Source organism: Salmo salar, chromosome ssa07 (genome assembly GCF_905237065.1).
Source record: "Salmo salar chromosome ssa07, Ssal_v3.1, whole genome shotgun sequence".
Taxonomy (NCBI): domain Eukaryota; kingdom Metazoa; phylum Chordata; class Actinopteri; order Salmoniformes; family Salmonidae; genus Salmo; species Salmo salar.
Genome location: NC_059448.1, coordinates 44,723,634 through 44,742,202, shown reverse-complemented (window position 1 = coordinate 44,742,202; position 18,569 = coordinate 44,723,634). Strand labels below are relative to the sequence as shown.

Sequence of the window (18,569 nt, the reverse complement as noted above, 5' to 3'; positions counted from 1 at the left end):
TGACAAAAAAGGGTAACAAACAAAAAGGAAAATGTGCAGAGGCCTATGTAACAAGTCATCCCTGGTGTTTAATTAACAACCTTCAACATCAACAAACAATAAAATATCTACAGTTGAAGTCGGAAGTTTACATACACCTTAGCCAAATACATTTAAACTCAGTTTTTCACAATTCCTGACATTTAATCCATGTAAAAATTCCCTGTTTTAGGTCAGTTAGGATCACCACTTTATTTTAAGAATGTGAAATGTCAGAATAATAGTTGAGTGATTTATTTCAGCTTTTATTTCTTTCATCACATTCCCAGTGGGTCAGAAGTTTACATACACTCAATTATTATTTGGTAGCATTGCCTTTAAATTGTTTAACTTGGGTCAAACGTTTTGTGTAGCCTTCCACAAGCTTCCCACAATAAGTTGGGTGAATTTTGGCCCATTCCTTCTGACTGAGCTGGTGTAACGCGAGTCAGGATTTCGGCCTCCTTGCTCACACACGGTTTTTCAGTTCTGCCCACAAATGTAATATGGGATTGAGGTCAGGGCTTTGTGATGGCCACTCCCAATACCTTGACTTTGTCCTTAAGCCATTTTGCCACAACTTTGGAAGTATGCTTGGGGTCATTGTCCATTTAGAAGACCCATTTGCGACCAAGCTTTAACTTCCTGACTGATGTCTTGAGATGTTGCTTCAATATATCCACAACATTTTCCCTTATGATGCCATCTTTCTTGTGAAGTGCACCAGTCCCTCCTGCAGCAAAGCACCCCCACAACATGATGCTGCCACCCCCGTGCTTCACGGTCGGGACGGTGTTCTTCGGCTTGCAAGGCTCTTTTTCCTCCAAACATAACGATGGTCATTATGGCCAAACAGTTCTATTTTTGTTTCATCAGACCAGAGGACATTTCTCCAAAAAGTACGATCTTTGTCCCCATGTGCAGTTGCAAACCATAGTCTGGCTTTTTTATGGCGGTTTTGGAGCAGTGGCTTCTTCCTTGCTGAGTGGCCTTTCAGGTTATGTCGATATAGGACTCGTTTTACTGTGGATATAGATAATTTTCGCACCAAAGTACGTTCATCTCTAGGAGACAACACGTCTCCTTCCTGAGTGGTATGACGGCTGTGTGGTCCCATGGTGTTTATACTTGCGTACTATTGTTTGACAGATGAACGTGGTACCTTCAGGCGTTTGGAAATTGCTCCCAAGGATGAACCAGACTTGTGGAGGTCTACAATTTTTTTTGTCTGAGGTCTTGGCTGATTTCTTTTGCTTTCCCCATGATGTGAAGCGAAGAGGCACTGAGTTTCTAGGTAGGCTATGAAATACATCCACTGGTAAACCTTCAATTGACTCAGGCTAATTTACATAATTTATCAGAAGCTTCTAAAGCCATGACATAATTTTCTGGAATTTTCCATGCTGTTAAAAGCACAGTCAACTTAATTTATGTAAACTTCTGACCCACTGGAATTGTGATACAGTGAATTATAAGTGAAATAATCTGTCTAAACAATTGTTGGAAAAATGACTTGTCTCATGCACAAAGTAGATGTCCTTACCGACTTGCCAAATTTGTGGAGTGGTTGAAAAACAAGTTTTAATGACTCCAACCTAAGTGTATGTAAACGTCCGACTTCAGCTGTATCTTTAGGGTCCAGCTTCACTGGTAGAGTAACCCCAGTCCTAGACTAAAAAGCATAGTTGAAAGGGCTCTTAATAAGTCCAAGGCTTTATCTATGTCCAGGAAACCGGCCCTAGGTAAAATTCTTTCGAACTTTCAAATGACTATTTACAGTTTTCCCCTTCATATCTGTAGAAGCTCCTGTCCCAGCAGTGTCTCCAGGGACCCTGTTATTTCACCAGTATATGGCTTCTATACAGCAGCCACTGCCAGGTCCTCAGAGCTGAGATTCACTAGTAGTTTAATTCATTCACCAGGATGATTATTTCACTTTATCCTGACGTCATTTTCTCTAAATCAATACTATTGAGATTTAACCATAAAGGCAAGTAGTGTTACAGTTTTACAAAGTTTCAGCTTCCATTTTCTCTTAAAATATAAGAAAATACTATGTACAGGTGCTCAAGTGTACAATTCAATAAACTTTTGGGGATTACATTGATTACAGCATAAAGAACATGCAGATTTTAGTTCATATACTCCACCCTGAAATATTGGTGGTTTGACTGTTTGGTTTTCCCAATTAAATCAATAACTATGTAGCGGAACATCAAGTACCTTAAACACTCAATGGCTCTTAAAATGGGATTGTGTATGTTTGAGAGTTACATTTCCCAAATATTGAATATCTCCTAAAACTAGGCACAATGTTGATTGGTGTAGTATCCACCAAATGCCCTGTTACTTTTCCATGGCCGCAGCGATGGGACTCAGACACCCGTTTTAGGCCGGGTGGGTTTCCAGATCCTGTCTTCCTCTGGGTGTTATTTTTTTTCCAGATTTGTCAGGTGGCATCCGTGTGTTGTTGCCTTGGGTCTGGTTCAATGGGGAGGAACATTAAAAGTGTTGCGGATAGAAATGCATTGCATAGAACTGTCACAATTGTGCGATTTCTCAAATCCCATTATTTAAGGTTGTATACATTCTATATAGAATACATTTCTACCTGCAACGTTTGGAGCTAGAACCCTCTACTAAACAGGGCCCTTGTAGCGGTGCAGGGAAGGGCGAGTCAGCTGGTCAAGGGATTATAGTAGCACCCCTGTCTGTTCCAGTCCCCCTCTACAGGTGAGTGTCCTCCTCGTCTGGCATGTCCTCTTTCAGCAGGTTGTCGATGGGGACAATCCAGCTGTCGTTGAACTCTCCGTTCAGAGCCACCTTCTTCTCCTGCATTTCCGGCTGCACCTCCATCACCTCCAACGTGGGGTTGTCATGGTAACCGTTCTCCACCGTCTGCATCTCCTCCGTCAGGTGTTGCTGTTGAGAAAAGATAAGGGGAGATTTTGGTGAGGACCCTCCGAAAGCATAGCTCAACTATTATTAGTTACTTTAGGAAGAATGTGGACATATCACAGACAGACATTATTGATTGTCGAGTAGTTTGGTTTTCTAATTGTTTACTTGGTGGTTCTTCCGATAGGACTTGCGGTGGTATGCGGCGTAGAGGGCGAAGCCTACAATCATGGCCAGCAGAGCTCCGCAGGACGCCAAAATGGCAATCAGGGTCATGTTGTCACTTGGTTTCTGACAGAATAGATGAAAAAGTCAATTAAGACCCACTCTGACACGCCTCCCTCCAAATACAACCTTTACATGTTCTCCAGTAGCCCGTTTATGATGACATTCAGGAAGATATGTACACAATGTTAGACTTACTCTGGTGATTTCCTCATAGTATTGCTGGACGACAGAGTTGTTCACTAAAAAAAAAAATCAGAGGAAACTTTCATTTACAACAGTTCACTTCTGGTACTTGACCTTGACAGCAATTGGCTCAAACCCTCTCAAATAGTATATATTTAAAAACACAACTCATACAACCAAGACTAGCATTAGGAAATGGGGTGCGTTAGGTGTGATTTATTTAATTGCCTTGGAAGCGTCTGAATAGTGGGGACTGGGTAGTTGACATACCTTTGCCGGTCACTACCACGCTGTCAAAGGTAGTGTGTCCGTTGTTCTCGCTCACAGTCAGAGTACAGTTAGCGTCTTGCATCTGAGACATCAGGTGTCGACACAGCGCCTCCAGGTCCTTCCTCTCCAGGTCCTTCCTCTCATGATTCTGATGAGAGAAAACCAACACGTTTGTAAGACTCCATCAAGCTTTTCGTTAGTTTTCAACTTTTTCTAGTAGATTGCACCAAATGTTTTCATTGTTTTTTGTCCCGTTCATAAACTATCAACATGCCTTGTTTAGTGAATCTCAATCTATCTAAAGAGATTGGCAATTGCTGAGCTGATGTAATTTCACCATGACATCATTACAGCCATCACTACAATGCTGGTTGTGGTGAGTCGAGGGAAAGGTCAAAGGTGGGACGTCAGCGTTTCCCGTGCAGTGAGGTGTCAGTTATTCTTGGCCTTTCTGAAGTAGAGCAGCTGTTCATAGTCAGAAAGCGAGGGAGAAGGCGAGAGAGGTGTGGGAAAGATGGAATCTAGCGAAATGTCAGGAAGGTTTCCCACTAAGACTTTTTCCACCAGATTCCTGCGGAATCGTTTTTTATAACATGATGCACTACTTCCTGTCCTGGCTTTGGAAACAGAAGTGTCGCTCTGTGTTCTGTGTTGAGAATAGATGGGTTGGTTGTTTAGCAACAAAACCGACGCGTGTTCAACTATGGTTCAAAACAGACGGTTTGCTTAGATTGTTGACAACATGTTAACTCTGTCTCCAAATGTTTATTGAAAACATAAATATATTTGCACAATGAACAGTTGTTGGTTTGTTAGCAAGTGAATATTTGCCATATTAGAATAGAAATGATATCGTACAAAATACCTCAAGACATGGTATCAATAAGATACGAGCTGAAACGCGCCACCTACGATTCCCCACATGGCAGTTTCTTATTGTTGCTAGCCATCTGGCCATCCGGAATCACAACACCACACTGACTTCTGCCCCATTGATGCATGCACATCGTTGTCAGCTAACGGTGCACTCTGTAAGATGGATCTAACTGCAGCTGAGTATTTGTCATTTGACACCGAATGTAAACGCAGACCTAAACTCGTAAGCAAATCTAGGACGACAGTAGAAAGGAGAAACCCTTACCTCTTCATTTCCTTTGGGCATGACAAACTGTAAAAAGCAGAAACAATCAAAGTTAAGATCATATTTGTGTTGTGATTTTTTTTAACCAGGCTGACAAGTCTCTTGAAGTAAAACTCTTTCTGTCCTACCGTAAAGCTCTTGGTAGTGGTCATCGTGGTTGTAGTCTCAGCCGTGGTTGTTAACACCATCCCTCCCTTTGCACGGGTTGTGGTGAAAGCAAAACTGCTTCCTGAACCCACAGGGCTGGAGGTGGAGGGTTGCTGGGATGGAGAGGACAACCTTGACCATGGGATTGTAAGGGTTGGACTATATCCCCCACCAACCCGTGTGAATGCTTCAAGAACCATAAATAAGAGAATAAACAATTTTGTCAGTGGAATATTCTTTCACTTCCATCATGTAATCACACATGACCGCATATGAACATGTATGAGGTGCATGTGATAAGAACTGTTCAGCTTTTAGACTACAGCCAAACTCTATGCTGGATGAGTGATAGGTGTTTTGAGGTGAAATGGTGGTGGGACTCACCTGTAGTGGAGTGCGGGGGGGTCTGAGTGGGGGTTCCTGAGGAGCTAGTGGAGTGCCGGGTGGTCTGGGTGGGGGTTCCTGATGAGTTATTGGAGTGCGGGGTGGTCTGGGTGGGGGTTCCTGAGGAGCTAGTGGAGTGCGGGGTGGTCTGGGTGGGGGTTCCTGAGGAGCTAGTGGAGTGTGTGGCGATCTGGGTGGGGGTTCCTGAGGAGCTAGTGGGTTGTGGGGTGATCTGGGTGGAGGTTCCTGAGGAGCTAGTGGAGTGTGCGGTGGTCTGGGTGGGGGTTCCTGAGGAGCTAGTGGGGTGCGGGGTGATCTGGGTGGTGGCTCCTGAGGAGCTAGTGGAGTGTGCGGGGGTCTGGTTGGGGGTTCCTGAGAACCCAGTGAATTGCGTGGTGGTCTCAGTGGGGGTTCCTGAGGAGCTAGTGAAGCCCGTTCCAGCAGCAGTTATGGTGGTGGACATCACATTACCACTGGACCTCCCAGAGGTAGAGGTGCTCAGCGCGGCCACAGTTGGTACGGTAAGGTTGGGAGGTGCAGTCCCGATCTCACTGATTAGAGTGGGGGGGATAGTGGATGTGGCGACCTCGGAAGTTAGAGTGGCAGTAGAGAATCTGGTGTTCTCCATGGAATCTGAAGACTTAGAGGGTGTTGGATCAGCATGAGTACAGTGAAGTAGAAAACCTGGAGTGAACAGACATAAAACAGGATTAACGGTTTAATCCAAAACAAATATTACATAGGCCTAACTAAATGCAATCTACTTGGCATTTTTTAAATTTAAATTGAGCCATCTCTAGTCTCTAGAACTTGGTCCATCGTCAATGTGGGTTGCATACAGTTTTATAAATATTTTGTATTTCCAAGAGAATATCAGCGATGAGATATTGAGGAGCCTCTGTGGTGAACTCTGTGTAAACCTGTTGTGGTTTATTTCCTTCTCTCCAGACAGCTGTACAGTAGTTGTTCTCTTTGTTTCTCTATTTATAGTAAACAGGACAGGATGCTCCACACAATAACCGAGGAAGTACCACACCCAACCTATGGGCTTGCCCTAGCGCACCGTAAACAATCCTGGACCACGTTCTTAGGCTGGGACCCTAGGGATTTAGAACAATGGCTGCTATAGGATCCTCAACCCACACACACGTACCGCCATAGCATTAGGACTACTACTTGCTTCCTCATACTCAGTCATACACATACCTGGGTGGACAGTCACACACTAAAAACACTCATACCTCTCTTATCTCACATGTTCATACATAAGGACGTGTACCTACATTACCAACACACTGCACACTAAATAGCATACATTTCAAAGGCTGCATACAGTGAGGGGAAAAAAGTATTTGATCCCCTGCTGATTTTGTACGTTTGCCCACTGACAAAGAAATGATCAGTCTATAATTTTAATGGTAGGTTTATTTGAACAGTGAGAGACAGAATAACAACAAACAAATCCAGAAAAACGCATGTCAAAAATGTTATAAAATGATTTGCATTTTAATGAGGGAAATAAGTATTTGTGAATCACAATATTGTCGTGCAATATTCATGTCGCAAGAAGATTCATATCGCATGCAATATTTTGAAACACCGCTCAGCCATGTGTAGTGTCCATTTTATATAGTTTACTTGTGGCTGCTTCCCACTCACACAAGCCCCGCCCCATCAAGCAGCCCAGTTCCTCCTCTTTAGATTCACTAGAAGTTTGCATGCTGTTCTGTTAGGTCAAATGCAGTCAACAGATTGTTCCAAGTAACAACAATGACACTTTTTTGCTTTTTAATATAAATCATTCTGTTTCTAGGATTCCAACAGTTCACCCAAGTGTTTTCATCTACAGGTAACTGCCAAAATAAAGGAAACACTTGAGTAAATGACTGACAGAAAGTATATGTAAAGCAGGTGCTTCCACACAGGTGTGGTTCCTGAGTTAATTAAGTAATTAACAACCCATCATGCTTAGGGTCATCGGAGAGGAAGAGGCGAAGCAGTTTTACTCCACCCAAAATCTGTCCACGGAAATAAGCCCACGACGTAAGTCATTTTTGTATGGAGGTCAATGAGAGTGTGTCGAATTTGGTCAACAAAAATGCAATTGCTAATGTGATACATGAGGCTTATTTGACCGAAATAGAAGTTTCATAATGGTTAGGTTGTTACGAATGCACTTATATATGTGGCATTTCTGCAACTTACCCAAAAACGATTATATCGGATTTGTGCCTGTTGTCATAGAAATACAGTGCATTCAGAAAGTATTCAGACTCCTTCCCTTTTTCCACATTTTGTTATGTTAGAGCCTTATTCTAAAATGGATTAAATATTTTTTTCTATCAATCTACACACAATACCCCATAATGACAAAGCAAAAACAGGTTTATAGAAATTGTTGCAAATTTATTACAAATAAAAAAACAGATACTTAAGTATTCAGACCCTTTGATATAAGAATCGAAATTGAGCTCAGATGCATCCTTTTTCCATTGATCATGCTTGAGATGTTTCTACAACTTGATTGGAGTCCACCTGTGGTAAATTCAATTGATTGGACATGATTTGGAAAGGCACACACCTTTCTATGTAAGGTCCCAGATTTGACAGTGAATGTCAGTAGAGCTCAGAGACAGGATTGTGTCAAGGCACAGATCTGGGGAAGGGTACCAAAACATTTCTGCAGCATTGAAGGTCCCTAAGAACACAGTGGGCTCCATCATTCTTAAATGGAAGAAGTTTGGAACCACCAAGACTCTTACTAGAGCTGCTCCCCCGGCCAAACTGAGCAATCGAGAGAGGGGCCTTGGTCAGGGAGGGGAAAAAAACAATTAATCAATTTTAGAATGCTGTAATGTAACAAAAGGTGGAAAAGGTCAAGGGATCTGAACACTCCAAATGCACTGTAGATGGAGGACTCATCATGGATATAACCTGTTTTAGCATGGACATTACCATTGAAGGTTCCACCATTTTAAAGTAGTCAACTGGATGGGGATTCCTATGAGTTGGGAGGAATCAGCCAATGAAGACGTTGACTACTTTAAAATGGAGATAGCCTCAATAGCGCTGCCCATGCTGTCAGACGCTATAATTGCACAGACACAAAGATTAGATTAGTCCTCTATATATCTCTATGGCCTGTTTATCTGCCCTCTCATTAGCTAGAATGGTCCCATCTGATCTCATCTCCTCCTGCCTGCCTGTTATCTTTGGGAACATGTATTTCCATTGTTAGAGCGGTAACTTGAATATCTTGTCAATATAATAGACAGTATTTGGGGTGATGTATAAAAATGGCTATTTGCCCATTATTTTGGCTACCATGGTTAGAAGAGATCTGTGACTTTGAAAAAGGGGTCTCAAAGGAGCATAGGGGGTTTATTGTGTGTGTGTGTGTGTGTGTGTGTGTGTGTGTCTCCCTCTCAATCACCAGTTCTCAACCCAATTAAACAGTTATGGGAGATTCTGGAGTGCCGTCTGAGTGTTTTCCACCACCAACAAAACACCAAATTATGACATTTCTTGTGGACGAATGGTGTTGCATCCCTCCAATAGAGTTCCAGACACTTGTAGAATCTATGCCAAGGCACATTGAAACTGTTCTGGTTGGTGGTGGCCCAACGCCCTATTAAGACACTTTATTTAGGTGTTTCCTTTGTTTTGGCAGTTACCTGTATATTGCAAGTCAAATCGCAATATTTGGTTAAAAAAATCACAATTAGATTTTTTTGCAAATATTGTGCAGCCCTAAATTCATACACACAGGACGACATTGTTTTTTAAACAGTGCTCAATCATTTGAAATTCCTCCCAAGGTTACATGCACAAACACAGGCCTACAATACATGTAGTGGACAAACTGTACATGCACACCCACACATAAACCATACACGAACACTCACCTCCCACTCCACATGTGCACTGTAGAATAAAGAGATGTGGGGACTCTAATCAACTCTATTCAATCCAACCTCATAACAAGGTTTCTATACTACTTGAATCACTTTTACAACATTCCAACCAGATTGTCAATCTCTATATCAATACATATTTTCACACTCTAATAGTCATTGTATTGTATGTGTGATATTGAGTAGAGCCCCTCCTGTTGACCAGCCCGTTAAAAAGATGCTCACCCAGGATGTAAAGATGTAAATCCAGACGTGGTGGGTTGTCATGGTGATTAATAGTGGTTGTCGGGGGCAACGAGAACATTGTCTAAAACAGCCTCTTATCAGTGTCTGATAAGAGGCTGTTTTAGAGGGGTGGTGGGGGAGGGGAGAGGTAAAACCTTGTTGTCTCCATCGCTTCCCTTTGACAGGCAGCCTAAACTGTGGCTGCAATCCTAAACTGCAGACACGCCAATTGGTATCAGGCTCCATTAAGCAACTTAGCAGTCACTATGAGGAGAGAACCCAGAGACGCAGACGGCTCTATAGGAGGGGGAAACTCTGATTTATATTTACTATGTTACGTCTAGTCTATGAGACCAGGCTGGGTAGCTCGAGAAAGGAGGCTGCTTCAACATTGTAGTCTAACAGGTGGAAGTATCCCAGCAGGACTGAATGACAATGAAAAAATAGGTTTTACAGACAGTATTTCTTTGCTACATTTTTTGACAGCTTTTGAAAATGTGTAAATCAGGAGTGATACAGTTAATGTCTGACATACACTATGCAATGTCTTGGGAGTGGACTGTTCTAAACATCTGTACTGATCATGCAGATATTCCGTGTACAGTATGTATTTGGCCTGGGACTGGTGAACTGCTCCTGTGATTTCCACGTGAGACGTGTGTCTCTATCTGTCTGCTCCACTATCTCCCCTCCTCTACCTCTAGCTGTGGTGTCATATTTTGGAGTGACCCTCTTTGACCCCATCTGTCACCCGGGTGTCTGTTTCTTAACAGGTGACAGCAGCACCCCTGATCCTGATACTATTTAGCTGGGGCTGTTTTTACCAGAGACATTCCTACCCCCCCCCCCACTCACACACACACACCAGGATGGCACCTGTAGTCTCTCAAAAACATTAATTCCCTAAGATGCCCCTCCCACCCCCCCACTTACACACACACACACACACACACACACACACACACACCAGGATGGCACCTGTAGTCTCTCAAAAACATTAATTCCCTAAGATGACCCCCCCTCCCAGAGAAAGGAGGGGGGGGGGGCAGGAGATGGGAAGGAAGGTTCCATCTCCATAGCTTCCCTTTCCTCTGCCATAGGCTCCCTAGCTAGTAGCCAAGATGCTTAGTGTGAATAGGGAATGAAGCCTCCTTGATGTAACTGATAGAGCACACCAGAGGTTCCTGTATACCACAGTAGGATTACATTACTATCCCCATGAGTATTGGATGTCTGTCTGTGACTACACAGCATAACTGGGCCAACACAGACAGACCTGCAGCCAGGTCTTATTAGCCTCTCCCTCCACCAGTCTATTATTAAGATGGATCGCTAGGTCATTGGGTCCGGTTGGGTCTGCTACTACAGTGGCCTGTCTCTCTCCCACGGGGTGCGACCCGGTGTCCCGGACACTCTCAGGGCCAGACGGTAGTCAGAGGGTGTGAGAACCGACCCCAGGCTCCTTCCTGTTGACTCTGTTACGCAGAGATATGGGCTTCTTTGCTCTCTCACTGTGTGGGTGTGTAGCACATGGGGATGTGTGGCTCAGTTGGTAGAGCATGACGCTTGCAATGCCAGGGTTGTGGGTTTGAATCCCATGGGGGACCAGTACGAATAAAAGTAAACACTCACTCTGGTTAAGTGTCTGCTAAATGACTAAAATGTAAATGTGTGAAACTCCCTCCTCAGCCTGAAGTTTCCCCACTTGCGCCACAAATATCTAGGTTTTTGCATGGCACCGACTGGTAAAACGCTTCAAGAGGTTGGTCACGTGTGCTAGCAAGGCAGAGGTCGTGGGTTCAAGCCTCGGTGTGAGCCGAATCAGGATGAAGTGGTACACGCTAAGCAAGCAGCGTGACGTCCTTCACGTGTGTGCATGACTTAAACCCAGAGAGCATGAAACACCCTACACACACCCTGCTCTGACTCAAGACTAACAGAGACACAGACAGAATCCTAGTAAAATACAGTCAGTTACTTCCAGATCTTCAAGATGGAAATGCAGCAAGATGATGATAAGGCCTCTAAAGGCCATTCACCATAGGGCTGAGTTCTCCAACTTCCCCAGTGTTTGTGTTCCTAACTCATGCCTGTGACAGTGTTACGGCTTGGCCTGTCCCACTGTGACTAACGAGTCAGTAATAGGGTCAGAGGGGTGTCTCCCCACAGGGGGTCCTGTTGTTGGGTCCCGGCGGGCGTCAAGCACAGTCCTGTTTCGTGTGAGAGCCTCCATCCGCACATAGTTAAAGCAGAATGACAATCGGCCTGGAGGGTGGAGACTTGTTGAATTGTCCTGCCTTCCTGCCAGCCATATTGTAAAAATAACCTCCGGGCCCCAGGCCCCACACAGACTACTGGTAGAGGGAGGGGAGCAGAGGCTTATGGCGCCCAGCCTGGGCACCATCAGTGGACATCTTAAAAATAAAAATAGCCTTTCTTTATGCTGAGTCCTAAGGGTGTGTGTCTGCCGGTCCACTTGTGTACTGGCGTGGGTATGTGATCCTGTCTAGCTTTGTGTGTATTCATCTCTGTCCCTGTATGTGTGCCAGCCAGGCCATCCCATAATAAGGCCAGATTTATGTGCGTCTGAGCGTGAACATCCACCATGCGCTGCCAGAGGCAGGAGAGTAAATAAATGTAGCTTTCCCTCCCCAGCCCCGGACGCACAAAGCCACCCTGTTAAGTGGGTGACGGCCCACACAAAAGTCTAGCTTTCCCCGCGTTCGGCTCTGCCAGGAGGGGGTTACTCCCTCACCCCCGGCCCCCTGCTGTGGCCCAGGCTTTTTAGGAGCCCAGTAGTCCCCCGCCTTCCTGGGGTGTCCCATTGAGAGGGGTAATTCAGAATTGGAACTGGGGGAGGGAAGGGAGATGAGGAGGAGGAAGGAGGCCGTCTTTACACAGTACTTATCCAATAGGCTCCTCCGTTAAGGAGAGGGGCTGTGAATGTAAAATCACTCTATGAATAAAAGGGAGAAAGCGGGAATGAGGAATGGGGGAGGTGGGTAGAGGAGAGTGAGGTGGAAAAAGGGTGTTGATCTCTGATGGTGTAAATCGTATTTTATTTTGTTTAACCTTTATTTAACTGTCTGTGACTACACAGCATAACTACACATTATGAAGATTATTAGTCGCCACACGGCGTGGGTTCACACACCCAAACACAGGCACATTTCTAGTGCTGTGATGCCAGGGTGATGTTTGTGTCTATGTTGCGCTGTGGTGTGCACACATGGTCCAGCACTTCTACAGAACTTTAGTCTATAGAGGTCTGGGTCGTTCCACAAAATTAGTCCCTTCTGGGTAGTGTAACTTAGTGAATGAAAAAAAGTTTGATTTCACCTAATCTAACATTCCATCATGAACAGCAACTTAATAAAAGTTTTAATCAAGAGATTAAATTAAAAAAAAAATATATATATATATATATTATGATAAGTGCCTACTAAATGCCAAATAAATTAACAGGGTTGACGATTTAGTCATAAATCAGTCATAAATCCCCTTTTGACAGGGTTGATAAAACAATTCTAGCCCGTCTATCTACGGGTAACAGGGTAGACATGTTATGCTCAACACCCTAAGTTTTCCACTAGAAAATGGCCAAAAAGAGTAGAATCTGTTCACCTGCTTATACACTCTGATTTTACTGATGTTTATGTCGAAAGTATTTACAAAGGAGTAGTTTCACCATATTAAAACGAGAGTTTAGTTCACGTAACAGGGTTGACCTTAAAATGAGGGACAGGTTTTTTTCACTTAAAATGATTCACTAATCACATGAATAAATAATACTCTTCAGGAATGACTTTATCAAAGCAACAACATAGCTAGCGTTTACAATGATGTTGAAAACTTGGGGTCATACTTTATTTGGATAGTCCCTCTGTAGATTCTCTACAGATGGTCATACTATCAGCAAACCATCTGTTGGTTTGCAACTGCTTGTTAAGGTTAGGGTTAGCTTTAGAATAACATTTTACATTTTAGTCATTTAGCAGACGCTCTTATCCAGAGCGACTTACAGTAGTGAATGCATACATTTCATTATCATATATATTTTTTTTTTCTGTGATGGCCCCCCGTGGGAATCGAACCCACAACCCTGGCGTTGCAAACACCATGCTCTACCAACTGGAAGGCCCTGTAGGTTAGGATAGGGGTTAAGGGTTAGTAGATAGTTAATGTTACAGATGGACTATTCAAATAAAGTGTTACCAAGCTTGGAGAAATGTTGGGGTTAAAATCTTCCTAGAAGTCACAGAGGGTGCACAGAGGGTGCACAGAGGGACATGTCAAAATGCAGATTTTTGGTACTTTATTCATAATAAAAATCAAATTAATTGAATGTTCCATGTGGTCTATATTAATAGGCACTACAGTTTAAAGAGACATCCGGAACTTTGTCGACTACCTAAGTGTTTTTTTTAAACCTCCCGCCTTGGGCGGGATGTGCCAATGTGTAGTTCACGCATGCATAATCTATTAGCAGAATTACTGTTATATCTCAATTAGCCATGAAATCCCTAGATTGAAAGCTTCTGGCAGCTGTGTGGCACCATTTTGAGTGCTGCAAGTTTGGCCAGCCCACAAGTTGCACAGTGAAATAAGGCTGGCCCAGGCCTGCCCAGCGTTATCCAATGAGGCACATATATGATGTAGTATACCATTTTCGGGGACCCATTTTGGCTCTAGTGCGCTACTTTCAGAACTACTGGGTAAAAGGAATGCAAATCTTCCGGAAGTTCTATTTTAATATAACAGGTTTTTACTACTTAAAATATCAAAGAAACTCATTTGGTGGAACGACCCGTCTATTGTCTTTAGTCCTGTGTGTTGACTGGCTTTGAGCTAAACTAAGCAATGCAGCAAGGAATGCTGTATGCTATTAATCTATTGCCAGTAAATACATTAGGCAAGGAATGTTGGTAGACAACAGTGTGGAGCAGTTGACATCATGGAGGAGTTTGGAGTGATATAGTGGTCACCGACACTTCAGTTAAGGCCAACTCTTTGACACACACACACATGTTTTGTTTGCTTGGCACTTATTACGAAACATCCGCTCTCTGTTTTCTTAGAGGCAAAGTAGAAGGGAGTTGCCAGCCAAGGCAGAGAAAGGAGTTTGAGGAGAGAGTGAAAGTGGGAGGGAGAGACCTTGTACATGTGTGTGTTCCTGTATGTGTGAAATGAGAGAGAGAGAGAGAGAGATGAAGCAGGGAGGCGGTAGAAATGAGGAGGGGAGCTGAGTGAAGGTCTGTGATGCATGGTGCCAGCCACTGGCCTGATTAATGTCCACCTGGCCTGGACATGTAGGAGTGTAGGCTGCTCTGGGGTGAAGATAGAGGTGGAGGGTGTGGTGGTGCTTTATCATCCACATCAAACAGTGATGAAACACAAGGCTTTACTACACTTACTCCCTAGAGGAACTGGAAGCCTCCCTCTCCTGTACTGTTCCCCAACGCTGCTGTTAAAACTCCAATCCCCTGAATGTCGATAGTGGATCTAAATCCCCTGGCTGCCTCTGAAATGGCACCCACCCTTTATAGTGCACTACTTTTGACCAGCGCTGTAATGGGCCCTGGCCACAGTACAATGCACTACTTTTGGACGGCCCGTAGGGCTCAGGTCAAAAAGTAGTGCCCTATAGAGGTAATCGTGTCATTTCAGACACACAGCCTGTTTATTGTCCTGTTTCCCCACACTTTTATTAGGTGAATTTCCAGGGGAGTGAAGGAGTGAGGACTCCGTCTCCCTGTCCTTGCATTTGAGTGAACCAGGCTGTGTGTGCGCGTGAGGAGACGGAGAGAGCTCATGGCCGTCTCGTCTCATGATGGGAATCTGGTGCCACACCTTCCTTTGGAACAGGGATGTTGTTAAAGGGGTTTTCCTATCTATTGTTCTCCGCTAGCGCTCTCCCATAAGCTTGGCCTAGGGAGGATAGCCATGGCTGCCAAGCCGCATCCCGATCATAACAAAGATCCTGGCTGGGTTTACCTTTTAGGAAAACACATGCCATGACCTTCATGACCCCAAACTTTTCCCCCGATGCCTTGAGATGGATGAAATCATACCTTGAAGGCAGAACTCAGTGTGTCAGAGTGAGCAATGAGCTGTCGCCCACTCTTAGCTATGATGTGGGTGTGCCCCAAGGGTCAATACTGGGGCCCCTCCTGTTCAGCCTGTACATTAATGATCTGCCTTCCGTCTGCACTGGGTCTGAAGTTCAAATGTATGCAGATGATACAGTGATATATGTGCATGCAAAGAGCAAACAACAAGCTGCACAAGAACTCACTACTGTAATGGTCCAGGTTACAAAGTGGCTCAGTGACTCGTGTTTGCATCTCAATGTGAAAAAAACAGTTAGCATGTTCTTCACAAAGAGGGCAACAGATGCTACTGAGCCAGATGTCTATGAGTCAGGGGAGAAGCTCCAGGTGGTATCTGATTTTAAGTACCTTGGAATCATACTTGATTCCAACCTCTCTTTTAAAAAGCACGTGAAAAAGGTAATTCAAATAACTAAATTCAACCTAGCTAATTTCCGATTTATACGAAATTGTTTGACCACAGAGGTAGCAAAACTGTATTTCAAATCGATGATACTCCCCCACTTAACATACTGCTTGACTAGTTGGACCCAAGCTTGCTATACAACATTAAAACCTATTCAGTCTGTCTACAAACAGGCTCTCAAAGTGCTCGATAGGAAGCCCAATAGCCATCATCACTGTTACATCCTCAGAAAGCATGAGCTCCTGAGTTGGGAAAATCTTGTGCAATACACCGACGCATGTCTTGTATTCAAGATCCTAAATGGCCTGGCTCCCCCTCCACTCAGTATTTTTGTTAAACAGAAAACCCAAACATATGGCAGCAGATCCACAAGGTCTGCCATGAGAGGTGACTGTATAGTTCCCTTAAGGAAAAGCACCTTTAGTAAATCTGCTTTCTCTGTGAGAGCTTCCCATGTCTGGAATACACTGCCATCAGACACACATAACTGCACCACATATCACACTTTCACAAAATGCATGAAGACATGGCTAAAGGTCAATCAGACTTGTGAACATAATCCCTAGCTGTGTATTGCTGCTTTCCATGTTGTCTGTTGTCTGTAGCTTGTGAGGTGTGGAAACACTTTGTTGTTTTTATGGATTTTGTCTTGTTGCTTTTTGTTCTATGTTGCTCTGTCTGTATGCTACATCTTGCTTGGCCTATGTTGTTCTGTCTGTATGCTATGTCTTGCTTGTCCTATGTTGCTCTGTCTGTATGCTACATCTTGCTTGGCCTATGTTGTTCTGTCTGTATGCTATGTCTTGCTTGTCCTATGTTACTCTGCGTGTGCTCACTGTTCAATGATTGTCTATATTGTAATTGTTTTTAATAACCTGCCCAGGGACTGCGGTTGAAAATTAGCCGGCTGGCTAAAACCGGCACTTTTACTGAAACGTTGATTAATGTGCACTGTCCCTGTAAAAATAAAATAAACTCAAACTCAAATAGAGGATGAAAAGGACTGGGAAGTGGTGTGTGTGGGGTAGGCTCTGGAAGGATATGGTCTGGTCTGGGATTTTTGACCTTTTCTTTTAATAGCACTATGGTTAGTTTGCAGATTGAAAATGTTTTATAAATGGTTTGTGTTCTATCAAATGGTATTGGAGGTTGATTTGTATCCAAGGAGGACATTATTTTTATTAGTGCCTATATGCTTGGCAATAATGCTTGTCAAGTTAGTTTTAGGCCTAACTCATTATGTGGTCTAAAAAAGTTTTGGGAAAAGGGCTGACCGTGAACATCCAGTCTGTTTTTGCTCGGCGACAAAAAAAACATAAGCCTCCTCTACTTTTCATTAATTTACAGTGGAAAGAGGCAGGTGCGACCTGCGCGTAATTAAAGAATAACACTCAGCCTCACCATTAGGCATGAGGGTCGTCTCGAGCAGGCACGGAGGCACTCATTATGCGGTCCCGTTGTCTCCCTCCCGGCTCTTGAGCACAGTGTGAGTGGAGAGGACCATTGCGTGAAGAGGGGTCAGATGTTTCAGCTGCGCGGCCCTGGCCCTGACTCCCCGGTGCCACTCCCTCAGGTGCCAGTCTCTGCCTCGCACTTACAGTGCAACTCCCCCTCACTCACTCCTCGATACCGAAATTAGAGCAGCATGTTGTGAAAGCGCGCAGCTGGTATAGACTCTCACTAGTATTGGTGGGATAGAGGGCTAATAAGATAACGGTTTAATAGGAATTATATTTATTTATTATTTTTATTACTTCCAAGCAACATGTTCTTTTAGCACCGATGACGGAAGAAAACGACAATAAGGCAATCATATAGACGGAATATAACGAAAACGATTTAATTTTTTATGGAAATTCCATTCCATTTTGTTTTACAGATTAGGCTACACACTTCAGTGCACCATTAACTGTAGGCTATTGATGTGCGCACCTGTTGCTGAGGAGAAACACAGACACCTCTCATAATCAACATTGTTTTATTTAGTTGTTTTTCTTTTATTATGCATGGATAAATTATGATACCAAATGTGATCTCCTCCTATGTTAACTTCTCTCATTGAATGTCTTCAATTGCTCAAATAAAGGAAAGGTGGTGATGGGTTCTTGTGGGTCCCCAAAAATAAAACCAACTTTGATCAAGTGAAATAAAATAAATAAAATACAAAGAATAGACACTTACCAAGTGGAATAAGTGCCCACGTGATTCGCATTTTCGTTTCCATTCTGTTTTTTTGACGCAACTTTGTTTCATTCAGTGTTGCTGCAGCACTCAATCCGTGGTTTTAAGTATTCAGAATCAGAATGTTGAATAAAAGTAGCGGATTCTTGCTGGAGACGCGTTCCGTTACGCCTATCTCATTGAATTTGTATTTGAAGTAAATTATTTTCCCAAAGTTATTGTTTTGCTGAAAGCTAAGAATGCTTTTGTTTGGCGCTTCTCCCCTTCTTTTCTCCCCCTCTCTGAGTCGGGAATTTGGGGGAAAGTTTTTCTCCGGTCTCCTTGGCTGCGCTGATTGTGTTGTTGTTGCTGGCTCCCTCTCCCGGAGTGGCTAGAAGACGTATTGTGCTTTCAAAGCGCAAGCCCCGTGGCCAGTCCAGACCCCAGTCTTCTTAACAAGTGTTCAGCTGTTACTCACAGGCCCA

At 43.7% G+C, this 18,569-nt stretch overlaps 1 protein-coding gene across 1 annotated transcript; it reads right to left on the bottom strand.

Moving 5' to 3' along the window:
• Window positions 1–1,438: 1,438 nt before the first annotated feature.
• Window positions 1,439–18,569, bottom strand: LOC106609348 (podocalyxin). Its single transcript, XM_014208089.2, has 8 exons — window positions 18,106–18,569; window positions 5,270–5,953; window positions 4,867–5,072; window positions 4,739–4,765; window positions 3,598–3,745; window positions 3,340–3,383; window positions 3,085–3,207; window positions 1,439–2,940 (listed from the first exon to the last, which is right to left on the bottom strand). The coding sequence occupies exons 1-8, from the start codon at window positions 18,146–18,148 to the stop codon at window positions 2,746–2,748; spliced, it is 1,470 nt and encodes a 489-aa protein (XP_014063564.1). The 5' UTR covers window positions 18,149–18,569; the 3' UTR covers window positions 1,439–2,745.

What these genes read in the sequence shown, in the direction of transcription:
- LOC106609348 (XM_014208089.2), bottom strand. Translation starts at nt 18,148, where the DNA reads ATGGAAACGAAAATGCGAATCACGTGGGCACTTATTCCACTTG. An exon ending in CCCCCCGCACTCCACTACAG is followed by an intron (nt 5,073 to 5,269) that starts GTGAGTCCCACC and finishes TGGTTCTTGAAG; the next exon opens with CATTCACACGGGTTGGTGGG. An exon ending in CCTATCGGAAGAACCACCAA is followed by an intron (nt 2,941 to 3,084) that starts GTAAACAATTAG and finishes TTTTCTCAACAG; the next exon opens with CAACACCTGACGGAGGAGAT.